Here is a 26782-nt window from a genome sequence, read left to right as displayed (position 1 = left end):
ACAAAAAGCCACCTCGAGGCACTTTACACTTTAAGGTAAAGATTTAACCAGACTCAGGGAGGGGCAGCCATCTGCCACGACTGGTTAGAGGTGAGCATAGTTTTACGTTTTCTTTGTTATAATATAATTGTCCCATTTAGGCTTCGAAGGGACGATAAAACAGAGTATGATTTAGGGCGTGGCTACCTCAGGATGCACAAGCCTCTACCATGTGAGTGTTTATATATACAGCCGGTATGTAATACCCGTGACGACATAAACAAAAACAAGATACAAGATGCTTTGTTTTCATGTTTTCTTTTTCTATTTAAATCAGTTCAATTCAGTTTCAATAAAGTTAAAGTATAAAGACTAAATCACAACAACAGTTGCCTTAAGGCGTTTTATATTGTAAGGCGAAGACCCTACAATAATACAGATAAGCAATCAGATAAGCAAGCACTTTGCAACAGTTGGAAGGAAAAACTCCTTTTTAACAGGAAGGAACCTCCGTCAGAACTGCAGTGACTGGTTGGGGCAGAGGGGAGGGAGACAGGATAAAAAAGGCCAGGAGATTAATAATAACTCATGATAAAATGCAGAGAGGTGTAAACATGCAGTGAGTGAAAACAGATGTGAAAAGAAACACTCAGTGGATCATGGGAAGCCCCAGCAGTCTAGACCTATTGCAGCATAACTTAAGGGAGGATTCAAGGTCATCTGATCCAGCTAAAACTGTAAGCTTTATCAAAGAGGAATCTTTTAAGCTTGGTCTTAAAAGTAGAGAGGGTGTCTGTCTCCTGAATCCAAACTGGGAGCTGGTTCCACAGAAGAGGGGCCTGAAAGCTGGAGAGACTGCCTCCCAGTCTACTTTTGAATACTCTAGGAACCACAAGTAAGCCTGCAGTCTGAGACCAAAGTGCTTTAATGTGGTGATATGGTACTATCAAGTCATTAAGATAACATGGGGACTGATTATCAAGGCCTTGTATATGAGAAGAATTTTAAGTTTGATCCTGGATTTAACAGGGAGCCAATGAAGAGATGTGACGTCAGTGTCCTCACCTCTTGAGACACCTAAAAATTACCGTTCTGAAGAAAACTGTTTACTTTCATGTGGAGTCAGATGGAGACGTGTTCATTAAATACTGGAAGCAAGATAAAAACAAAAATGCTGCTAGACTGACAGATTTACTGCACTGCTCCGAGATGCATGCACCATCTTGGAAGCAAGTTTAAATGGATCACAAGACAGAACATGCATAAAGCTTAGGAGTTGCTGTGAGGTTGTGTGTTTCACTATGTGCCAAGCCAGACTAGTTTTCCCAAAACATCCCCTTTTTTTAATAAGCTGAGACAAAACTGAGGCTGTACAATGAGAACAATAAAACAAACTTTGTAACCATCTCTCTGTGTGTTTTGTTTTTTTGTTGTTTCCCTACAGCGTGTGAAATGCTCCTCGGATCAGACAACCTGGTCTGCAAACCATGTAAGTTCCTCAGTGTCGTCGTCATAACCAGAGCCACATGTAGGCCGACTTAGTCGGGAGCTGGTTACACTGCCAAAGCTGGACGCAGCCCCGCCTCGCTCTTAGATCAGTTTATTGTGAATTAGTTTTTGCACAAACGATTCAAGTTTTCCTGTGTAGGTGAAATGGTGAGAAATAGGGGAGGCTACGGTGACCTTAAGCGGAAAAAGACAACAATGTGTTCCTAAATTTCTGAAATGTTGCTGTATTTTTTGAAAGGTTCTTATTGTACTTGTTTTATTGCAATATCTAAGAAGTCGTGGGAGTTTAGAGTTCTTATTCCTTGTGTTTCCAGTCTGGACACCAAAGACGCTGAATGTGTCTCAGCTCGGATCGAGCCTTCATGTGGCCTTTGATCAGGCTCCGCCCTCCTTTGGTTTCCATTTCTACTACCTGTACTACAAACTACGACCGGACGGACCCTCCAAACTGCAGCGCTGCAAACCGGTAAGATCAGCTGTGTTTAATACATTTTGACATTGATCGTCAGTTAAGTTCAGATTTATAAAAGTTTTCTAAAACCCGCCATGTTCGAGCAGGTTTTCAGTGACCTCTAATGAGAAACGTGACAGTTTTTGTAATAAATACTCTAATAAATCTCCGTAAACAGATTCAAATTCAAAGGACTGTGTAGGCGAATGAAAATATACTGGGTAGCAGGAGATGACAAAACCTGAGGAACTGGTATCATATTTAACCCTTTGCAATCACCATTTGCATATCTAGACCAACTAAATTATAGCAATAAGTCTTTCTGCATGCAACCGCACTTAAATATCATGAGATCAGCTGTCCCAGAGCGCTGTTTCCTTTGGTACTCTATCAATCTGACCAGCTGTTAACAACACTTGGAATATACGTCATCACGTTTTCACCGTGAACTACCACGTGGTTTTCAGCAACAGCGGAGAAATGATGTCATTTTCCGAGCAGCTGTAGTATTTTCTTTCTCCAAGGCCTATCACAGATCCACTGTGGCTGCTGAAAACTGTTTAATTTTGTGCCTTTGTGCATATAAGCTGAACACGTAGAACTTTGAGTGCACTACTGGAAATAGTTAATTTTGCTGTACATGCCGTGTTTCTTCAAACTGCATATGCATTTTATTTTATTTTTAATACAGTTCATAAAAATGAGTGCATCACAAAAATTTATGAACACGCTCAAGCTAAATTTCCTGTTTACAGTTTTGAGGGACACACCCATGACAACTCTGTATCTAGAAAAATGTGTAAAAAAAAAAAAGCCCAATTATTTCACTTTTAGTAATGTATTTGGTTACTATGGACTTATTACATACATGTTATTAAAATTTGGGCTCTATCAATAAACAGTAAGTTTTAAATTTCTCAAAAAAAAAAAAGTCAGTACAGCATGTAAAAATATGAAGATAAGCTTGGGTGGACTCTTTCTGTGATAGTTAAACTGGAAGAGGTTATATTGGTGCCTATTGAGTACCTATAGACCACCAGAGATTTTCTCATGAAAGCTCTTAAGTTTTGTTTGGAAAAAGGGTTTAATCGTTTGAGGGAAAAAGCTGAATTAAACTGTATGGAAAATTACCAAAGAATGTTTTTTCTTCTTTGTTTTGGGAAGCAGATCAGCTTGTGGGTAAAAAGTGAATGCTGTTGTTTCCAGAGATGTATTTATTTAGATTACAGAAGAGGGTTTACTCTGTCCTTTTTTTTTTGTTTGCCACCACAAAAAGAACTGAAATGCTTTTGTTGGTCGCTGCTGAAACCCTGTAAAGACGTGTTTTTATTGAATTCTTTCCTTTCAATAAATACATTTGTTTGGACTTGCCTGAAAAGAACATTTGAGATTGCTGGCCATTGGAGTCCTATCTGAATCTAATAGACGTAGGCATCATTGGACCTTATTTTGCTTCGCTTGGTGCTTTACAGTGGAGGGGTTCATGGTAGAGTGTGTGATGCTCTAAAACATGGGCTCTTGTGGCAGATTCACCCTGAAATAGCAAGTTAGCAGTCTGTTACAAACATGTGATTGTCTCTGATTCTCCAAACTATTCTCATAGTTTCTTCTAGTATTTTCTGTGAAAATGTGTGTTGTCCTTCCCCCTTCCCGGCTCTATATAATGGTCATATTTTCACTTCGCCTTCATGTGTGGCCACTGTGGAGCAGCTGTAAACACATTTTATTTGCGATGAATTTGATGTGGAAGCCTATAATTCGCCCCTAAATCTCATCCAACCACATCCAGAGTTTCTACCTGATCATGTCCGGACTGGAAGGTGGCGTGAAAAGCTTTTGTTCCAGCCTCGTCCTACCTGCATCCTCCTTGATCTCGCTCCAGCAGCTCTTTTCTTTTGTCTGTCTTCGCAGTATCAACACCATCAGGAGACACACAAACTGCACGCGCACACACACACACACACACACACACACACACACACACACACACACACACACACACACACACACACACACACACACACAGGGGAGTTTCTGTCCTTTAAGGGGTTGTGAGGAAAGAAAGAAGCAGTTTTGTGAAGAATGAAAAAAGGCACACCTGTCCCGTCACTATATCAGGGTTGATATTAAGGCGGCACCAACTCCCCACTGATACTGACACCACTGTTTAATACTTGTACAATAAACTGATGAATATACTGTTTCTCATGTGCTTTGAAAACATTTTTAAAACTTCTTTGGCCTTCAGTTGTACCTCCTCTCCTCCTGAGCAGGCTTTTGTTAAAGTGTGTGCGTTGTCAGAAGGAGTTTGGGATTGAATCTGGAAGCTAAAATTTAATTGCAGATGTTAGTCTTTATTGAAAACTAAAGTGTCGTGTTTTACCATTTCCAGGATGTGAATCAGCCCAGAATGACATGTATCCTCCAGGACGTGACTCCAGGGACCTACACTATAGAGGTACATGAATGTAGCACAGAGCTGAGCTCCATTTAGAGCATTCACAGCTGGTTAAACTGGTTTCTGCTGGAGCCTAGTCCTCACCGAAGATGATTTATAGACCAAAAATGATCAGTTTTAAACTGTACAATCTTCTCTTCTCTTCTCTTCTCTTCTCTTCTCTTCTCTTCTCTTCTCTTCTCTTCTCTTCTCTTCTCTTCTCTTCTCTTCTCTTCTCTTCTCTTCTCTTCCTCAGTTGAAAGATGACAGCAACACCACCAGGATGCACACTCAGCACCACGTCAGCCAGGGTGAGATGCGCACAACCACACAGTACGCTGTATATAAAAGACGGCCACAGACACCTTGACATCCCACCATTTCATCTTTAGTATTGTTGGGTCTTTAGTTTGATTTAAAAATACACGATTAAATAAATATTCCTTTGATGACTGCACTAAAAATAATTTAACTGAATCCACTGTGAACAGCCCACCTGTGCAACACTGCTGTTCCTGATTTACTGACAGTTTTAATCCATTTTTTTAAAGCCACTGAGGGGCTGTCATAGTGAGACATTAATGACATGTTTTCAGTGAATGCTCTGGTCTGTCCATGACTCTGTATATCATCTTACCACATGCTGAGCACAAGGCATTGTCCACATTGAGGCAATAGACTACAATAAAATACAATGGCATGTTGGCAGCCAGAAAGGAGTTTGCCTCTTCACTAATTTGTCAGCTCATTAAGGATCTCTGACTTTTCTGATTTCTTTACCTTATAATAAAAAATTAGCACCACCTAGTGGCTGGAGGTGTAACTACAAACCAAAATTGATTCTACACAACAAAGGGGTCCAAGGTGAATTTTAGTAAAATAAAGTTCAGCATCCTGCTTCTCCCCCGAGTTTAAAAAAGTCTGTTGGACATTAGGATGCCTCCTGGTAGCCTCCCTGTAGACGTTTTCATGGCATGCTCAACTAAGACGAAACCCCGACATAGATCCAGAACCCACTGGAGAGATTATGTATCCACTGGATCTAGAAACGAGTCAGGGTTACTCCAGGAATCAGTTCTCATTGTGTGCACACAATGAAACATCAACTTCAGTTCAGACCTATTTAGCTCAGTCGTTGACTCTGCCCTGCCCACTACTATCATTTTTTTGTGGGAAAGAAATACTGAAATAACAGTCTGATCTAATTGCCTCACAAATGGGTATGTTTGTTTCCATCCTCCAGTCCACTCCCCCTGGGCGGGACCTATCCGTGCCATGGCCATCACGGTGCCGCTGGTTGTCATGTCAGCATTTGCCACCCTCTTCACAGTCATGTGTCGCAAGAAGCAGCAAGGTGAGGGGAACCATGATTCATATTTTAAGGGGCTCAGTTTCTTCCCATTTTAACGTTGTTAGTAATGATTAGTGATTGTGATCATCTGCTGTGTAAATGACTTTCTTTCCTTTAGACAGCAACTGACCCCAGATTTACTATCTTGAGAGGTGTACACAGTATAAAGCAATTACCCTTGTAAACCTTTGCATTACAAAAGGGTGGGAATATATAAGTGTTACTTCTTTCCACTCCTTTTCGAGCACTTGTTGTACTAGAAGACAGTATTAGCTGTATTCATGCTCGGAATAAATGATCAGTCAATCAATCAATGTGACTGCACGACATCCCCGCTATCTTAATGTTTTTGTCATTTGTCATTCAAATGCAGTTGCCGAATTTCTGTCACCATACTTTAAATGTATGGCTGCATTTTAAAACAATCCTCTCTTCCCTCCTTTAGAAAACATCTACAGTCAGCTGGATGAGGAGAGCAGCGAGTCGTCCAATCACAGCGCAGCACTGACCACTGAGCGGCCATGGCCCCGCCCCAAAGTCTTCATCTGCTACTCGAACAGAGACTGTCCCAAACACACCAGTGTCATCCAGAGCTTCGCCTTCTTCCTGCAGGACTTCTGCTGCTGTGAGGTGAGACGATCATGAAGAAGAAACTGAGGACCACTAAAAGACTTGGAGGAAAAATATATAGAAAACATGAAAAAAATCAAACTGATTATTTTCACTCATGTTCAGGTTGTGTTGGACCTGTGGGAACACCTGGAGATGTGCAAAGAGGGTCAGATGTCATGGCTCAGCAGACAGCTGGATGAAGCAAACTTCATCATCACCGTCTGTTCCAAAGGCCTGCGGTACTCACCTTACCCTCCTGTTTCTATAGAAAAATAAGCAGACAATCACATTTATTAGAATTTAGATTTCATTAGTTTGATTTGGTTTTATTTATTTTTTATGCTTAATTTTTATGAGTGTACAGTATAATTTTAATTAGTCTTTGTTTCTGAAGTCTCATTCTTCTTTTTTAAATTTAGCCAGGGAGACTTCTCCTCCCTGGCTCAGAGTGAATGTTTTCTTCATATTTAATTGTATTTTTTTGTGAATATTACAGTTGAGGCGCTGAAAGTGCCTTCAGCTGCAGTTCCTCAAATGGCCACTAGATGCCTCTAACACTTTTTATCAAAAGTAAACATCAGAATTTGAACTAACAAATAAGTCAGGTGTTCAGTAGTTACTTTATAGTAAAATCTTTTAAAATTGTTGAATTAAAACACAAAATGTGTTAAAGATGCTGATGCATATATGATTTAATTTATGGTAGGCTCACAGGTTTCTAAACCTGTGTCACCCCTCTGCCCCACCTCTTTTTACAGGTGTCATGTTTTCTTCATTGTGTGTTCACTTGTTTCCGTCTTTCCTTTGGTCTCTCTTGTCTTCTTGCCATACCCATGTGCCTTTTCCTCTTCAAGAACATTGCAGGTTTCTAAAATAAAAAAAATGTTAAGTAAGGAGTCAGCTAAAAATGTACCTTTATTCTTTTCCTTACCATATTTTTTTCAACCCCTTTTGTCATAACTGTTGTTTTTTTTGCAGCTATTATGTGGAAAAGAAGAGCCGTCGAGGGAAGACGCCAGTGAGCCGCCGTAGTAATGGCAGCAGCTCTTCGATTACTGCGGTTGGTGGGGACCTGTTCATTGTGGCGGTTGCCATGATTGCTGAGAAGCTGCGGCAGGCGAAGCAAAGCGAAGACAGCGGGGCACAGGAGATGAACCGATACATGGCGGTTTACTTTGACTATTCTACAGAAAGCGACATCCCCACCATGCTGAGTCTGGCTACCAGGTAAAGACGGGAACCATGAATACAAACTTTAATGAAAATGATAAATACTTGCAGCCTGATAAATAATTTCATTTCCTGTTTAGGTTCAAGCTGATGGACCAGCTGCCTCAGCTCTTCAGTCGGTTCCATTCGAGTCATTCCAGTCTGACTGATCGTGAGCAGCAGCCTCTTAACATTTCCCGGAGGAACTATTTCAGAAGCAAGTCCGGGCGCTCGCTCTACGTTTCCATCTGCAACATGCACCAGCACATCAGCCAGAACCCCGACTGGTTCGAAAAGCAGCTTGCTCCTGCAGGAGCATCCTCTACCTCTCCTGACTCTTCCTCCAAACATCCGTCTCTCGCTGCTGTCCAGGCTCCGAGCCTTCCTTCCAAACCTTCCTGCTCCTTGTCATCTCAGGCTGAGCAGAGGTTTGACTCTGGCTTGGTGCTGAATGAGGTGGTGGTGCGAATGCCATCGCTGGAGAGTGGGGAGGGCGTGACGGGGAGGAACGTACTCCAGCTGGCCCATGGTTCCAGCCCTGAGCCCAACCTTGGCCCGAGTCCCAGTTCCACCCCTGACCCCTGTCCCAGTCCTGGTGTCTGTCCCAGTCCAGACCTACCACACTCTTCTCTGTTCATGCTAGATCCCAATTCAAGGTAAAGGAAAGTGTGTTACACCTCATTTTTGTTTTCTTTTAATTTCACTGATATAACAGCAGGTAACATAGAACTACTACTATTATTATTATTATTGTTATTGTTATTATTATTCTGACTGCAGATGCTTTTTATCTGTTACAGGTCTGCTTCTGGAATATCTGGACTGTTATCCGAAGACTCTTCCTCCTCCTTGTCCTCCTCTGGTCCTTCCATCCTCCAGGATGGCATTTCCCCTGGTCAGGGACAGGCTGATGAAGGCCGCCCCACTGTTCCAGAGATCCCCCCACCTCGTGATTCAGGCATCTATGATTCATCTGTTCCTTCATCAGAGCTTTCTATTCCCTTAATGGACGGACTGTCACATGACCAGGCAGACTCCTCCTCCCTGGCTGAGAGTGAATCATCTTTCTATGGTTTGAGTAAGGCCTCAACCTCAACAAATGTTTTATAAAATCGAACTTTGCTGTTTGTTCTGTAGAAAAAGCAACATTTTCAATAACATGCATGTGCCAAATTTCCCTGACTTATGTCCTCATGTGACTTTTGCACAAAGGTAAATGATTCTTAAAGACTGAAGGTGATCATGGTGCTCACACTTGGCTATGTGTCTTTCAGGTGATGAAGAGGCACCCGCTGCCACATCGCTCAGCTACAGCGCTGCCACGGTGTGCAAAGCTGAGCTGCACCACCATCATCACCTCGAGCAAAATGACGCTGTTCTCACACCTGTGGCATCGTTGTAGGGGTATGCCTTCAGCCAATCAAAAGAAGGCTAGCCCGGTGATGTCATCTTGTAAATCAATTTGCCAACTTGGACCAAAAAGTTGCCTTTGTGAAGAAGGCGAAGCTTGAAGAACCGGAGTGGGAAACAGAAACTGAGTTCTGGAATGCTGATCTGTCATAACTATGTTAACCACTGAGTTCTAGAACACTATTCCATGGTAACTATGGTAGCCACTATGTTGTAAAACACTTGACCATAGTGACCATGGTAACCTTTGAATTCTAGAATGTTGATAAATAGCTATGATAACTATGGAACCACTGAATTCTATAACAGTATTCTTTTGTAACTGTGGTACCACTGTGTTCTAGAACAGTAATGACTGTGATTGCTATAGTAGCCACTGTGTTCTAGAGCAGTATTTCCTGGTAATTGTGCTAATCACTGATTACGAGAAAAATTTGGTAATTGCAGTTCTTTTTTCTTTTTTTTGTCCACTGGAGGATTTTTGAAGGACTGGAACTCCAGATGTTGGCAGAGGTGACCATTTCAAACCAAAGATGGCCTCAGGCCACAGTGTCCTGATTGGCGGACAGAAATGTATGACTTGATGTCAGGTACCAAAACGTGATGCTGTAACAAACCAGCTGTTCCAGTACTGTTTTGATGTGAAAATGCAAGATAAAGCAGAACCTGATCAAAGAGTTTACTTGCTGCCCAGGACTGTCAAAGGAGTTCTTACTTAAAGCTGCTGAATGTATAAACACCTTAAAGACATCAGTCAGCACTTTTGGACCAAACACTTCTGGGAAACTCCCTCAGAGTAACTGCTCCACAGAAGTGCATACCATCAAGGACACACTTTTTTTTTTCTTTTTCTGTTTGCATGCACACCTTCGGTAAAAATGCTAGCATGAAGTTTGACCCACCTGGCTGCTGTCATAGCAACAGCTATCACAATTACATAATGGAGAACACGGTGGTTGGAGCCGTATGTTTGTTGTGTGACTTTTTTCATAACAGCGATGGCATTAGAAAGGGGACAGATATAGACTTTCTAAAGGGAAGCACCAATTCTGGGCTTTTCCAGTGACCACAGCTGTTATTGCTGCAGATAACCAAACAAATCTTCCCTATTCTCTGACCAAACATGTTATCAAGTAAACCAAAACAGTTCAAATCTACTTTGGTTGTGGTGATTCTTGTAACTCAGTTTCAGTCTCTTTGTTTTCTCTCTGTTTTGCTTATCAGTGTATCAAGTCGAGAGGAAAATCTAGTAAAGATTTCACATTTCTTCTGCCACATACAGGCTGGACTTAACAGATGCTTTATTTGTCTACTGTCTTTCATTTTTAGTAATCTCTGGCTTACATAGGTAATGTTTACTATTCCTATTTTATCATGGCGATTGCATTACTCAAAAGGTTCCTCTTGTGCTTTACTTAGAGTGAAAAAAGGTCCTTTGCACTTTTAGTTCTTGCATTATGCAAAAATACAAAAAAAGGGGGGACTGTTTTGATGTAATATTATTTTGTATTATCATGATTTAAGACCAAATACTGAAAAAACTTATACTATAAGATAAAGAATCAGATGAAGCTTGTTTAAGAGGTGCCTTTTTTATTTAAATGTGCCCACTTGTTTCTTGAAAGACATTTGCATCATAAAGAGAAACCTTCTTTAAAAGCACATCTTGTTTTGAAATACTTCCAACATACTCATGCCTTATATTTGTTGACAAAGATTTATTGTTGGTGTAACAAAGTAACATGACCACTATTATCGGATCATAAAATCGAATATTTTGTTTAAAGAAGTGAAATGTTAGTACACCTGGCTAACGTTATGTACAATGATGGAAGACTATCATTTACGTGAACAAAGTATTTTGCTTTTTGAGTTTTTCTTTTTAAAAATTGTTTTCTAGCTCAAGAGAGTGAGTTGCTGCTGAATGCGTGAGTGAGGATTTCTGGTTCATCTGCAGGTTTGAGTTGGCTGGAAGGGACGATGTAACATTTCCTACTTGTAAATATAACTTTTATTTTTCTCTGGAAATGTCTGGTATGATTTTGTATAGTTAGACTTTTATTTTAGTAAGCTACTTGTTTTTAGAAATTGTACTGTTTTATAGTACCTTTTATATAGAAAATAAAAAATCCATATTAAAAAAAGTTATTTCTATTTCCTTTCTTTTTTCATGACTTCCTGCTGGGGATGATTTGGATATGAGCAAGCTTTTATTGTAGCAAAATATAATTTGGATCAAAATATCCTTTATGGCTGATCGTACTCTGTGACATGCTTCAAGCTGACTAACAGGTTTTAGTTTCTTGTGGTGAAACAAACACTCTTCCCTGATATAAAGGCCACTGGACAGCTCTATAGTTTGTGAGCTGTGAGGCATCAAGGCTTAAATAAACAGAAGCTACTAAAACTCAGATGTTCTACAAACAGCCTGCTTTTATTTTCAGAATAAAAGCTTAAACCCTGGCATGGTTTAGAGATGTTTAACAATTAATTTAAAAAATATTTGACAATTCAGTAGGCTACATACTGAAAGCTTGGAGGAAACAAAAGTATCAATTCTATTGCACTAATATCAGTCCGATAACAATACCAACTTTGCTATGATAATATAAACATTTGGATTATTCTGCCCACGTCTAGTTTGAACTCTTGGATATGTATGAGGTCATAGAGAGCAGATATAATATGGTCATCTTTGGCACAGAAGCTCCACCCACCTGCTGCTCAAACCTCTGTTTTTATGAGTGAGTATCATCCAGTCAGGAGAAAATTGGTGTAAAGGTGGAGGAACTAATACAGCTTGTTTGAGAGGATTTGTGGTGCTGCAACCAAGGAGCAGAGTCTTTTTTGACTGAATCATGCAAAGCTACTGTAGAATAAAAATAAGCCCGATCTGGAAATGCATAATACAACCCTATGTTAAACTATTTGTTCTTGACAGTCTCTGTTTTTTAATTTTTCCTCAATGCATTCTAAAACACATTTCATATGTTAATGTACTCATTGTTGTAATATCTCAATTTATCTTCAAAGTCAACCCATGCTTTTATTTTGAAGGCGAGGTTCGAAGGAAGGCGCTGCTCAGACTCGGCTGTACAGAAAAGTAAGGATTTATCGCTCTCAGGTTGTTATCCGGCACAAATCTTTGCACTGAAGCTGGACTTTCATTTATTTTAAGAAGAAACTTTTGTTTTCACTCACTGGAAGAGCTAAACTCACTGAAGCAGCTGATCCGACTGCTGTTTTTGTTTAATCAGGTTTTTTTTTTGTTGGTTTTTTTTAAAAAGAGGGTTTGTTTTCGGCTCGTTGGGAGGAGCTGCAGTCCGATGCAGGCAGGTGATGGATGTCAGCGGGGTTCGAGGTGAGGGGAAGCTCCTCTGTGAAGCTTGAGACGTTTTTTCTGAAGTTTTTTGGTAAAGAAAATGTATTAAAAGTTTCGGGGAAAGACATGCAATTCTATGATTAACCCTATCACTGCCGGTGTGTGTTTAATTATAAGGTGTTATTATACATGTGGAAGATTTAAAGTCAAGAGACTCTGAAGAGGCAGTCAGTCTACCAAAGAGAGAAAAAAACTGAAAGAAAGAGGTTTTTATTGCTGCTTCATGAGTCACAAGTTTGCATGAGAGGGTGACTTATAGCTTGTGCAAACACACACACACACACACACACACAAGGCTTCAAGTCTATCTCTGTGAGGACCCCGAGCTTTACCCCTGAACTTAACCTGGACCTCATTCACCTCATTCAATTCTGAGCCATAAAAGAAAGCTTTCAAGCACCAAAAGACAGGATCTCTCTTTTCCCAAGCTGTAAAACTCAAGCTAGTGCTCACAAAAAGGAATACACACACACACACACACACTGGGTACTTCTGTCCTTGTGAGGCCCTTGCTATGATTTTAACCTGTACCACACAGTACATTTCAGATAAACAGCCTTCTGCAGACAGTTTGACTCTCTGACAGTTTGGTGTGAGCTAATGTTTGTTTGCTGTTTAAGTCACAGTTTTCTGATACTGTTGAATTAGCAGCTGAAGCTCTGGAGTGATGTGATGTTATGCTAGTTCGTGTGAGTTTTGGTTACTTAAATGCAAAATAGAATTTGTTGAAGCTGGTGTTTACCCACGCTGCTCCAGGATGATCTCATAAAGAACTTCCTCGGTCTTCATAAATGTTCAGTGAGGTTGAGATCATGTGATTGCAGGGAAATTCATGTTTGCTGGGACGCCTACTTTGGTTTTTAAGTAGTTCTTCAAGGCTTTGATGTGTGTTTGGGGCTCATTATCCCGCTGCTGTGCGAATCCCACTCCACAAATATCAAACCAGAAGGTGGAGCGAGTCTCTGAAGGATGGAGAGCTGCTTCTCTTCGGATACAGTGTGGCGGTGTGGATTCATAGTCCTTCTAGAAGCAAGCCTCTCTATTTGGACAGTTATTTTTTTATAAGTATCAGCTGAACTAACTTCTAATTTAGCTGTTCATTGGGAGCTCAAATCAGAAGTTGCTCTAAAACAAGTTTTTAAAAAAATCTTCTCACAAAATTATACTTTCATAACCATATTTGGTGCAGGTGTCCTACTCTGTGAGGCAGGCAGTAAATACAGCGTAGAAGTCAGTGTCTGAGTTTTAACCTCATTTGCCGTCCTGTGCCCTCATACAGATGTGTTATATTTGGAATTTGGTGCTTCATAGAGACTTTAAACATTTGAAATGGTAGAAGTATTTACGTCATTTATGTAAAGTACAAACATTATATATAAATTAAAATGACTGAGTATGAGGATCGTAGCATAATCACTGTCACTTTATTGCTGCAGTGAGAGATTATTTTAATATCCTGGATGCTACTTCATCTATATAAATACAGGATAATTTATCACCTTTCAGTAACTTCAAAATTATAACTAGCTAAAGGTTTTAGATAAAAGTTATAGAGTACAAACTAAAATATTAGTGTAGCGTAGAAATATTTAAATAAACAAAAAGTACTTGAGATATGTTCCACCACGGTCATTTCCATGCTCTCATCCATTGGGAATTTTAAAATTAAGACAGTATAGCATTGAAAAATTTTACCCACTGGTGATCTCTAACTGGCATTCATCATAGACTGTAGTTTTTCTTCTTCTTTTGGGTGCTCCCTTTATAGGTAGTCACAGCAGATCGTCTACCTTTGTCCCACCTTATCCCTAGCATCCCCTTCTTCACTACATCCATGAGTCTTCTCTTGGTCTTCCTCTTCTTCCTCTGACTGGTAGCTCTGTCTTCAACATTGCTTGAGTAGTATATCCACTATCCCTCCTCTGCACATGTAGAAAACTCATTTCACTCACTCGGTTCACCCTGAGTGGTGCCTCTGATATTCTCATTTCTAACCTTGTCCAATCTAGTCACTGCCAGTGAAAATCTTAACATCTTCAGCTCGGCGTCCTATCTTGTGGTCATTGTCACTGTGTCCAAACCATACATCATAGCAGGCCTCACTCACTTGTCTTGAAAACCTTCCCTTTCTTTCTTGCTGCCATCATTCTGTCACAGCTGCTCCACACTGCCTCCACTCTCTTGTGCTCTGTCCATTGCTTTGGATGGTTGATCTCAGGTGTTTATTCCTCACAGCTTCACTGTTACTTCACTGTTTCATCTGCCTCCCACTCATTTGTACACATGTATTATTTATTATTTATTTCTGCTGAATTTCAGTCCCTTTCTTATTTCCAGAGCAAGCCTCTGTCCAGAGGATACATCAGATACCTTTCTGGAAGTTTCTCTCAGCACTACAGCTGTACTTTCACACTCTTCTTGTAACTCTTAACTACAACTTAAAGCCTGTGTCAACTCCCCCCGAACTCTGTGCAGCCATTTTCCTTCTTCCTTCTTCAGCCTCTGTCTTCACTCACTTCCTCTTTTTGATTTCCAAAGTAATCCTACAGACTGTTATCCAGTGCTGTTTTGCTACATTCTCCCCTGACACCATCTCACAGTCTCCTGTGTCTTTAAATGGCACCTTCTGCATAAGCTGCTGTCCACCTGCCCGCACCTTCCTCCATTCTTTTGTGTCACTCGATGTTCCTCCCTCTTCTTGAAGCGGATATTTGCCACAGCCATTTCCATCCTTTTTCAAAATCCACCACCATTTGTGTTTTTCTGCCTTTCTCTATTTGACGCCATACCTAACCTACCTTCTCATGACCTCCTCATCACCTCCTCATCACCTATGGTCCCTTTGCTTTTAGGTCAGTTGAAGTCTACTTTAATCAACAGTCTTTCTCTGCTGACATCCAGCCTGTGGCTCATATTCACTGACAGCATTCAACATCACCCCTACTATTTAAAAGGTTAAAAGGGAGTTTTTCTTTCCCACTGTCGCCAAAGTGCTTGCTCATAGGGGGTCATAAATTTGTTGGGTTTTTCTCTGTACAGGGAGTGCAGAATTATTAGGCAAGTTGTATTTTTGAGGAATAATTTTATTATTGAACAACAACCATGTTCTCAATGAACCCAAAAAACTCATTAATATCAAAGCTGAATGTTTTTGGAAGTAGTTTTTAGTTTGTTTTTAGTTTTAGCTATTTTAGGGGGATATCTGTGTGTGCAGGTGACTATTACTGTGCATAATTATTAGGCAACTTAACAAAAAACAAATATATACCCATTTCAATTATTTATTTTTACCAGTGAAACCAATATAACATCTCCACATTCACAAATATACATTTCTGACATTCAAAAACAAAACAAAAACAAATCAGCGACCAATATAGCCACCTTTCTTTGCAAGGACACTCAAAAGCCTGCCATCCATGGATTCTGTCAGTGTTTTGATCTGTTCACCATCAACATTGCGTGCAGCAGCAACCACAGCCTCCCAGACACTGTTCAGAGAGGTGTACTGTTTTCCCTCCTTGTAAATCTCACATTTGATGATGGACCACAGGTTCTCAATGGGGTTCAGATCAGGTGAACAAGGAGGCCATGTCATTAGTTTTTCTTCTTTTATACCCTTTCTTGCCAGCCACGCTGTGGAGTACTTGGACGCGTGTGATGGAGCATTGTCCTGCATGAAAATCATGTTTTTCTTGAAGGATGCAGACTTCTTCCTGTACCACTGCTTGAAGAAGGTGTCTTCCAGAAACTGGCAGTAGGACTGGGAGTTGAGCTTGACTCCATCCTCAACCCGAAAAGGCCCCACAAGCTCATCTTTGATGAAACCAGCCCAAACCAGTACTCCACCTCCACCTTGCTGGCGTCTGAGTCGGACTGGAGCTCTCTGCCCTTTACCAATCCAGCCACGGGCCCATCCATCTGGCCCATCAAGACTCACTCTCATGTCATCAGTCCATAAAACCTTAGAAAAATCAGTCTTGAGATATTTCTTGGCCCAGTCTTGACGTTTCAGCTTGTGTGTCTTGTTCAGTGGTGGTCGTCTTTCAGCCTTTCTTACCTTGGCCATGTCTCTGAGTATTGCACACCTTGTGCTTTTGGGCACTCCAGTGATGTTGCAGCTCTGAAATATGGCCAAACTGGTGGCAAGTGGCATCTTGGCAGCTGCACGCTTGACTTTTCTCAGTTCATGGGCAGTTATTTTGCGCCTTGGTTTTTCCACACGCTTCTTGCGACCCTGTTGACTATTTTGAATGAAACGCCTGATTGTTCGATGATCACGCTTCAGAAGCTTTGCAATTTTGAGACTGCTGCATCCCTCTGCAAGATATCTCACTATTTTTGACTTTTCTGAGCCTGTCAAGTCCTTCTTTTGACCCATTTTGCCAAAGGAAAGGACGTTGCCTAATAATTATGCACACCTGATATAGGGTGTTGATGTCATTAGACCACACCCCTTCTCATTACAGCGATGCACATCTCCTAATATGCTTAATTGGTAGTAGGCTTTCGAGCCTATACAGCTTGGAGTAAGACAACATGCATGAAGAGGATGAAGTGGACAAAATACTCATTTGCCTAATAATTCTGCACTCCCTGTATGTGTTATTGTAGGGTCTACCTTACAATATAAAGCGCCTTGAGGAGACTGGTGTTGTGATTTGGCGCTGTATAAATAAAATTGAATTGAAATGGAACTGAATATTTCAAGCCTCACACTTGTGATCCTGTCTGGCATTCTCTTCACCTCCACAGCACCGTCATATACATTTCCTTCAAAATTGCCCCTGCTCCACCATAATAGAACAGCTTAAATCTGCCTTCGGTGCTCCTGACCTTGCTTCCCTTCCACCTAGTCTCCTGTACACACAATATATCCATATATATCAGCCTACTCTCATCTCCACACTCATTCCTTTCCTTCTCTCTCACTGCCTCCTAACATGCCTTCCCCCTCTCCTGTTGCTTTGTCTTCAGCCATCAGTACCACAGTTTCCACAAGCTCCTTGTTGGCGAACAGCACCAGAGGCAGTCATTGTTAACCCGACTAATCCAATATGGAAATGCCATTTTTTTTTTTTTTTATGAGCCACATGTTCAGTTTGGCAAAGATTTTGGGCCGGATGCCTTTCCTGATGCAACCCTTTCCATTTATCTGAGCTTGGGACCAGCAGTAGGAGTACACAGGCTTGTGGCCCCCTCCTGGCTGGGTTCATCATATACTGTATTTAAAAGATGGATGTAGCTACCATGATCATTTGTAAATAACGGCATAAACAATATTTGCCGTGTTACAAACATCACACCTGGAAGTCTCGTCCTGCTTAATAAAAAGACACTGAAAGACCTTCCATACACAAGTTTTTAGATGTAACACCACCTACACACACAAAGTTTTAGTAACAAAGCATGCAGTAAATACAACCTGCATTTCTTCTGTGGGATAGGCAAATCTTTCTTGTATGCAGGAATTCTGCCTTTGGGGCTTCAGTAATATTATGAATCATACGCAAATGTGTTCTGTAGTTACTTGTACGTGTAGTTACTCAAGTTTCTCCACATTTCAGGGGTCCATAAAAGGCTGACTGTCAATTGATTAACTGCTGCTTTGATACTTGTTTTCACCACATTGGTGATTGGCATGTGATAATAGTCACAGTTCTCCTGTGTGGTTTGAATACCACTAACTTCTACTGCTCGCGTGAAACTTTCAATGATTTCTCCGAAGCTCATACAGACCGAAAACTTTCTGTCCGTATACAAAGACACATGCAATGCTGCTGCATTTGTATGGCGAAAGCTGAACATTTAGACAATGACTGATTACTCCCATTAAGCTGCTAATTATGCAGCTCATGGGATGTACCTCTGCTGATGTAATTTAGAAATAAATTCTATAGATAGAATTAACATTTAATAATGATACAACGGGCACCTGGGCACCCGTGAGAGCCTTCCCATTCCAGAAGTTGGACTCGCAAATCAAAAGAGATGTTAAAGAGAATGTGTAGATGTGGTTTATGTGACTTTGCAGTTTGCATTTTTTTCTTTTTAGTGCTTGAAATTCTGATAATTTTTCATCTTTTCTTTAAAACATTTTTTCCTAGCTTTTCCTTGTAATTGTCTATTTGTTCATTTCTGTATTCATGGTTCCCATACAATAAGATTTTACTTGTAGGTAGGTAAAAGCTAAATTTGGTCAACTTTTTAAAATTCATTTAATCATTTATTTATTTATTTATTTAAGATTGTTTGTACTTTTTCTAAGTAATGAAAAAGGGATGAATGATATGAACTCAGTACAGTCCTATTTGTGCAGTACTTTCAGCTCTGGTTCAGTCCAACAGAGAGAACTTTCTCACTTGTTATATAGAAATATAGAAAAGTTTGGCAGATTGGTGTTAGCAGGTACTTTACAATGACTTTATCAGCTGTCTAACTAAAACAGGCTGACACTGTGTAATTTATTTTAACCACTTTTGCTATGTCTGAAATGCTTCTCAAGAGTCATAAAACAGATGATGAACTGGGTGTGGGGAGTTAATCTCTGGAGGAATGTGGTTCTGCTGCTTTCAAGGGACAATGCAAGATGTTGTTCAGGTGATATTTTTTGTCTGTCATTTCGACATAATTGTTCCTACCCACACTGCACGCCGCTCTGCTGGTTTCATGAGACGTTTTTGTGCCTGAGCTGTGTGTTGTGATTATAGTGCTGACGGAAGTGGAAGCAGCACAAAGAATGAAAGATTTCCTTAATGGTTTGACATTTGAGATTGATACCACTTCATGGACCTCTCCTAAATAGTCCACTGATTTGCAGATAGTTTCATATCTGCATGTTTATTAATGATGACAACAACAGAACAATGTAAAACTCCAAAATGACTCCCACAGTTAGTCTCACTACAGCTAGCCTCTCCTTGAGCATAGTGCCTCTTTTAGTCTGAAAACTGAATATTTGCTGAGAAAGAGATATTAAAAACAGATGAGGGGATAAAAGATTTACCAGGAGAACAGGCAGGGAAAGACTGGAGGAGCGTGTAGCCAAACACACCTCTGATCTCCTCTGCAGGAGAGTTCAACCACGTCACCTCCCTCTTGGGAAAAAAATTGAGTTTAAAACATTTTAAGGTTTAAGGTTAGAGTAAGGGTTATAGTACATGTATTCAAGTCGGCATAATGTCCTCTGAAGTGATGGAAACAGAACTCTGTGTGCAAGTGTGCGTGCACGTGCATGTGTGTGAGTTCATCCAGGGTGGGATGGTTTGCACTGTTGGAAAAAGCCCTGCAACTCCCAGGAATGAATGAGTCACACACATAAAGGCAAACACACACACACAGAGACACACACACACTTTAGAGCCATGATGAGACAGAAATTGTTTTTTGGTCTATTGATTAAAAAGACAAAACAAATACTGATGCCTGGTAGCATCTGTAACTTCAGATCCATCCATGTCATTGTTAGAAAATTGTCGTAAAACACAATGAAGAAGCAACAGAAAGCTGAGAAAAACCAGCAATCGCTGAACCATCTCCCACCATACACTGTGTGTAAACACATTCGGATCTTATTGTTTTACAGCTGCTCACTGTTTTCCAATTCAGACCTGTTTCATCCTCTAAAACACCATCCAATCACCATCTAAAACGGTGAATGAGGTTTTAATTTATGATATCAGTATTTTGTAGGCTTTGTCGCAGATGCCAGATGGTGGGAATTATTACAGAGTTACACATCAAAGTCTCTGTTAGAGAAGGGAATCACTTCTGAGGTGGGGGAATGATCACTTTTTTACTGTGAATCAAATCACAATGAACCACCAGCACAAATGGTCTACCATCTAAAGAAAAAAGAGGGGAAAAAACTACGCATCCCTCAGCCCGAGTGCGTCATCTGTTGGGAGAAGTTGGCACTGGGTTATGGCATAATGAGACAAAGATGTCATTCCCAGCTAGTCATTGTTCAACACAAAGGGTTACTGGTAAGTGGGATGTATTTAAACCCAAACAAGGATCTTCTCCTAACAGTTTTAGTACTTAAATCTAGACAGCGAGTGAAAATCAAAGTAGAAAAAGCAGGTCAAACCAAGTGCAAAAACATTAATGTCCAAGCAGGCTCATAAACCTGATATTTACGCCACCGGCACCCTCCAAAACGTCCTAATGTGGACATTGTGTGAGACACGACAGGATTATATGAGACACCCCGATGAAGTTATTTTTCAATAATAAAGTGGACCTATTATGCTTTTCTTTAGTTTTTCTTTAGGAGTTTCACAGTGATGGATGTTCATACATACATACATGGCCAAAGTTTCTAATAGTGAGGTCAGCATAACCGAAGTAATTTTTGCGTTTAAAAAGTTAGTTTACAGCAGCTTATTTCAGATAAAAGCCTTTTAAGAATGATTATTGTACTGATCTGTGAGTCAGACAAAACTGATCTTGTTTTATCAAACCAGTCTGTATTTTTTAGTGTGAAACAAGAACTTCTGGAGCAACTTTGTTTGGATGTAACTTCATTTATTGTCATAGTTGTTTATCAGTGAGCCACACATGCCTTACATAAGCCTCATTCTTAAGGTAGAACTGACTAAAAGTGAGTTCTACCTTAAGTAAGAAACATCCAATCAGAGAACTCCTCAGCAGTTACCGTGCCACTGACAGCAGAGGGAAGGTAGATACTGAAGTTACAGACACAGTTAGGAGCTTCCTGGGGTGAGAGGCCAGGAAACAGAGCAGGACTGCTGTCACTCTCTGTGTCACACAGACAGAAGAGGGAGAGGCTCTAATGATGTAACATGTTTGTCTCTGGCTGTCTGTGTCCTCTCTGTCTGCTCATTCTTCTGCAGCTTCACCAGCGTTCATAAGCCTTTTGTTCAGATTAGAAATGATGAATGTGCTATTAACAGTAAATAAAAGTGGATGGCTCTGGGAGATGCTGAAGTTGGCCTTTGCTGCAATTTCTGTTACTTTGTTGAATCTCTATTGTGTCTCTAATTTTTGCACAGTCAGTTGCAGGACTTGCAGAAGCTCAGGTTGGAGGGAAGCTGCCAGGTTATAAGGACAGGAAACACACTTGCAGTTTCACACCAGTTATTTCCACATACATATGCCGATATACACCATATTTCACTTTGTCAGTTTAGCGGAGCTGCTTTATAGTTTAGTCTACAAACTAAATGTGACACAAAGAGTTTGTGTGGGTTACAGTTGTTACTGTTGCTGAAAGTCTGACTACTACTACTACTAATCTGCTTACCTTAAAAGTTTGATATCCATAATAAAAACAAATGAAGTACAAATATCCTGTATTTTCTTTAAAAGCAGTGATGTCCGGCCTCATACACATAAATGGAAGCCAAGCTTTGTTAAATCTGATGGAGGCTAAGCCATGCCAGAGTGCCTTCATTCCCTTATCTGTTCAAAATTCATAAGATTTAAAGGTCAGTAAAGAATTTAACCGAACTTACACAAAATTATCACCTAAAAGATCTTCACACAAATTTTGCACTGGGTAAAAGGTCGTGGGTGTAGTGACCTTGAGAAACCACCTGGTGGAGCTCTGCCCACTTCATATTTTACATACCTTTGAAGGCTTGCCTCCTTTACTCATCGTGACAATCTGCATAGTTAAAAAGCCAAACCTTAAAAAAATTAACTTAATTTTTAATCAAGTATGAAGATTAGTTGTCACTTAATCTTCTGTTGCTAACTGTGCAATGAAATAACTCAGCTTTCAATACTGCTCACATTTTAATTTCTGTATTTTTTTTTAAAGTTTTTAAATCCTAGTGAAGTTATTTAAAAAATAAAATAAATAAAACGGTAATTGAAAAGCAAATTGAAAATCTTTTTTTCTTCTTTTAGTTATTGTTTGAGATAACAGCATGCTATCATGTTCCTTTCATCCTTTATTGCTTCTCTCCTCTCCTCATCGGTCTCTCTTCCTTCCTCCTTTTCTTCCTTCAGGTCGAAGCGGCAGAGGAAAACATCCTCCTTCTCTCTCCTCTCTCCTGATGGCTGGACCCTCAGAGGGGTAAGAACAATTCCCACACATGAACTTAGTCATGTTATTCCCTGCGTTACAGTAACTGTGCTGTGACTCCGTTATTATATAACACAGGATGTGCCAAAGTCCATAATAAAAAAACAAAACAAATGCAGCAAAAAAAAAAAAGAAAAAAAAAAAAGCAGCAAGCTGTGTCTCACCTAAGTTATGTGATTTTACCTTTTCTTTATTTGATTTTTATGTTTTGAGGTTTGGAGAGAAGGACATTTTAAACATCACACAAAATTCTTGTTTTGAAGCCCCACATTTGCACATTTAGGCTATTTGGTTCAGTTCAGCTTAATTCAGTAATTTGTTATTGTCCCTACTGGGAAACCTGGTAAACAATACACAAGAACCACAATCCTCTAGTAATAATCACTAAATTAATTTAAATAAAACACAAAAACAAGCCACTTTGCCTTGGGAGACACGACCAGCTTCAGATTCATTGTGTGTGTCTGGGTTTAGCTTTGGACATTTCGCCACATTAAGGTTACTGACGCATCTGACCCAGATGGCTCCTGGAGGCCTCCTAGATAAGAAGTTTCAAGAATGTCCAACTGGTAGGACACCCACGAGAAGACGCAGGACAGGCTGTACAGTTTCTGTCTCTCAGCTGGATCAGAAATGCCTCATTTTGTCTTCCTAGACGAGGTGGAGGAGGTCTGGGCCTCTCTGCCTAGACTGCTGACTCCTGCAAAGAGGCAGAAAACAGATAGGTGATTACATTTTTAATGTTAAAGGAGACCTATTATGGTCATTTCCAGCATTATATTTTTGCTCTCTGGCTCTACTAGAGTGGCTTTGCATGACTCACAGTTCAAGCTGGTCTGTAGAAGTGTTTGTGTGTTAGTGCCAGCAACATGAATGCCAGGACCCAGGGTTTCCCAGCAGAACACAATGCACTGTAATGCGATGATTAATGTGATTCACTTAAAGCCATCAGGGGTTTAATGGTAATATTGTGGCTGAATTCTCATTAAAAATATGTATGTTGTAATAAACACAAGAACTGTGCAGAATGTGTAACCAGTGAAATTAGAGCTGTTTCACCTTTAATAATTAGGCAAAACATTGCTGATCGGCACAGCTGGAAGCGAATTTCTCTCTGTCAGTTCATCAGTTAATAGTTTTAGCCCCACTCTGCTTGATTTTTTTGTGATTCACACTTTTTAAGTCATTTACTCAAAATTATATGCTTTAAAGTTTTTTCTGAATGCTTAAACCCTAACTGTGATTCTTATAGCACAATTTCTAAAACTATTAATACTTATAGCAAAACCACTCACTGAGTTTGCAAAACTAAAAGCACAAACACTGCTTTGCACCAAGTTTGCCATTTTGTAACACACACCTTGCAAAATTGTGGCTATCCACAATCCACTGCACAGCACTCTTTTTGCAGAACTGTAAACACAACTCACTGCTTTACACTCAATTTCCAAATGATCAACACACTCCTAGCAAAACTATACACATTTATGGCTATTATGTACACTATTTTGCCAACTGTCTGGCACACTGTCACATGTGAAAACTGTGTTAGATAAGTAGTTCACTTTGCAATCAGCCTAAGCACTATAAATAAGCTACAGCAGCGGTCCCCAACCCCGGGCCTCGGACCGGTACCGGTCCGTGAGTCGTTTGGTACCGGGCCGCGAGAGTTGAGGCTCAGGTGTGAAATGTATGGTTTTCAGGGTTTTTATCGGTTTTCAGCGTTATTTTGTTATCGTTTTTATCTTTAACTCTGTCTTCCTGGGTCTTTTCACGTGTGTTATCAATAAATCTGCTTTTTTCGGTACCGGTACTAGTTTTATTTTGTTGTATTTTTCCGCGACACCTTAAAGGCCGGTCTGTGAAAATATTGTCGGGCATAAACCGGTCCGTGGCGCAAAAAAGGTTGGGGACCGCTGAGCTACAGGTAAGCTGTCCATGTGGAGTACAATGGAGGGAGCAAGAAGAGTGAGAATTAGAGGAGGCTGAGGAAGAGGACGTGGAGGTGAAGAAGCAGGACGAAGAGGATGACAGGGACAAGGACGAGCAAGAGGAGGACGAGGAGGGGGGGAGAGGAGGACGAGGAGGGGGGAGAGGAAGGGTAAGAAGAGTAAGAAATAGAATTGCTGATGACATCAGAGCTACAATAGTGGACCATGTAATCAACCGTGGAATGACCCTGAGGGAAGCTGGCCAACGGGTTCAGCCTAACTCGAGCCGCTACACTGTAGCAAGCATCATAAGGACGTTTTGAAATGAGAATCGGTTAGTACAGTCACTTTGCACTAAGATCTGTAGCACTGCCATATTCTAATGAGAAACACAACAACACCATAGATGTAAAATTCCAGAAGATATTTTCCCCAGTGCCTTCGACTAGAGGACATTGCATGTGATGTAGACAAAATTTTGTGGCCAGATCCAGAGAGACGACATGATGTAGGCTGATTGTCTTTTTTTTTCCTTTTTTTTTTGTGAAATTCCTATCTTGTGTTCTGACTTTGTCTTGGTTTTGATGAGTGTGAATAAACACCAATACTTGAAGTTTGGATCCTTGTATGTTTACATGACACTATGACAAAAGTGTGACCTCAAATTGGCATCTGTACACAGAGAAAGCAAAAGCCAGATGTGTTTTGTATTCATACCATCAGTGTGCAGTTGGCGCATTGTGTGCTTAGTAGATGATGGCTTGTGTGTACTGTTTGATACGAAAACACCATTTTTACGAAGGTGTGAAGAGTTAATCTAGCTGTGTTCGCTTTTGCAAGAGAACTACAATGTTTTGATAATTGGGTGACAGGTTTTCTTATTTGTGTGTAGAGTTTTGCAAAAATAGCCAATAGTTACAAAAAATGTGCTTAAGCAATCAGAAAAAACTGTAAGAAAAAAGAATATCTGTGTTGCAAAATGAAGAATTTCCTTTAACATAATTTGATGAAAATGCAAGAAAGAAAGAAAATTCATAATTATTTTAATTTTTTTGTGTGAAAATAATGTGTAATAGATGTAAGTGATCAGTCTTTGTAAGTGTTTGTCCTGCTGCTGTCACCGTGCTCCTTCAGCTCCTAATTATAGACATCTTGTTTCCACCCCAACATCCGTCATTTCCTGTTTGTCCAGTGGGAACCGAGGGGACAGACAAACACACACATATACACACACATACATTGTAAAGGGTTCCTGTTCCTGAGGGTCTGTAGATCCACTCAGGAAGGTGGTGAGGCTGAGGAGGCTCAGACTGTGGCTGAGGTGGTGAAGCAGGAGTACGCAGGCGGAGAGAAGCAGCGGGCAAAAGAAGGTCAGAAAAGAGAAGAGGAGGTGCAGAAGAAGAGGCTTTTGGATCAAGAACCTGGAGAACTTTAACAGAACTAAAAGAGGTGAAATAAAATGTGACTGTGAAGGAGGTGATTCACAGGAGGTGGGACGAACAAAGGAGAAATTATTTCGAGTGCTGTCCAGCATGTAAAGAGGAGAAAAGAAAAGAGGGCGAATGTGACTTTGGGGTTAAAAGAAAGGGACCTGGAGGAAGAGGAGAGGAAGAAAGAGGAGGATAAGGAGCTGCAGAGTTGATTACTTTTCAAGTGTGTTTGAGGAGCTGATCCTGATGATGGGCTGCTGTTTGTTTGTTTACTATCGGGTGAGTGTGAAGAATCAGAACCGCTTTGATAAAAACCTGCAGTACTGACGTTGTCCTGAAGGGGGACATGTTTCTGGATTTGTTTTTTGTGTGCATGTTTCTATATTTAGTAAGTACAAGTTTGAGATGTGTTTATTTCACTGGGCTTGTTCCCTTTCTACATCCAGCACTGTTGGGAAATATAAGTGGGGGCTCGCTGTCAGAATGGGTGGAGTTGGACCTGGCCCCCACCTAGTCCAGCTGATAGGAGCCTGTAGTAGACTGTATATAGAAGATGGTGTCAGGTTTTAGGCCTAAAAATTGAAGCCCGTGCAGAAGTGCGTGCATTTCTAATTACTTTACAAAGTCAAAGGCTACATTCACACTGCAGGTCTTAATGTTCAATTCAGATTTTTTGATCAAATCCGATTTTTTGTCTGCTTGTTCACACTACAAATAAAATGTGACAGCAAACGCGCTCTAGTGTGAACCCTCAAAGCGGCCCGCATGCGCAAAAGAAGACGTCACACACAACACGCTCTGTTTAGACACAGACCAAACAATATTGTTTGACCGATGGCCCTTAATATAAAGACTTCGGACTTTACGTTTCCCAATTTTGCTTTAAGTTGTAAAGTTATTTTGTTATTTATATATGGCCTAATAATTATCCTTATTGCTGTTTTAGAGAGGAGCAGTGCTTCAAAGGATAGTTGCAGATTTCTGTCACAATCTGCAGATTATACAGTACAAATAAAATGTTCACGTTTCT

The 26782-nt window shown here is 40.4% G+C and overlaps 2 protein-coding genes across 4 annotated transcripts in view; both read left to right on the top strand.

Annotated features, from left to right (window-relative positions):
• The window catches only part of il17rd (interleukin 17 receptor D), a 34040-nt gene extending 22773 nt beyond the window's left edge, over positions 1-11267 (top strand). Inside the window, exons 6-16 of the mRNA XM_084928967.1 lie at positions 1424-1468; positions 1803-1954; positions 4332-4397; positions 4633-4687; positions 5620-5730; positions 6173-6357; positions 6463-6578; positions 7318-7566; positions 7650-8204; positions 8349-8626; positions 8823-11267. Of these exons, the coding sequence (XP_084785093.1) occupies positions 1424-1468; positions 1803-1954; positions 4332-4397; positions 4633-4687; positions 5620-5730; positions 6173-6357; positions 6463-6578; positions 7318-7566; positions 7650-8204; positions 8349-8626; positions 8823-8950 (1940 nt within the window). The 3' untranslated portion in view covers positions 8951-11267. The remainder of the gene's footprint in view (positions 1-1423; positions 1469-1802; positions 1955-4331; positions 4398-4632; positions 4688-5619; positions 5731-6172; positions 6358-6462; positions 6579-7317; positions 7567-7649; positions 8205-8348; positions 8627-8822) is intronic.
• Positions 11268-12073: 806 nt separating this feature from the next.
• The window catches only part of arhgef3 (Rho guanine nucleotide exchange factor (GEF) 3), a 40778-nt gene continuing 26069 nt past the window's right edge, over positions 12074-26782 (top strand). Inside the window, exons 1-2 of one of the 3 annotated variants that reach the window (XM_084928971.1) lie at positions 12074-12319; positions 22316-22382. In XM_084928971.1, the coding sequence (XP_084785097.1) occupies positions 12285-12319; positions 22316-22382 (102 nt within the window). In that variant the 5' untranslated portion in view covers positions 12074-12284. Of the gene's footprint in view, positions 12320-22225; positions 22383-25520; positions 26032-26782 lie in introns of those variants that run through there. The other 2 variants (XM_084928970.1, XM_084928972.1) reach the window with 2 other exon arrangements.

The sequence above is a fragment of the Perissodus microlepis genome, chromosome 5 (assembly GCF_051167445.1).
Source record: "Perissodus microlepis isolate ML-2025 ecotype Zambia chromosome 5, ASM5116744v1, whole genome shotgun sequence".
Classification (NCBI taxonomy): Eukaryota; Metazoa; Chordata; class Actinopteri; order Cichliformes; family Cichlidae; genus Perissodus; species Perissodus microlepis.
The sequence above is the reverse complement of the archived record's forward strand: the minus strand, read 5'-3'. Positions and strand labels throughout refer to the sequence as shown.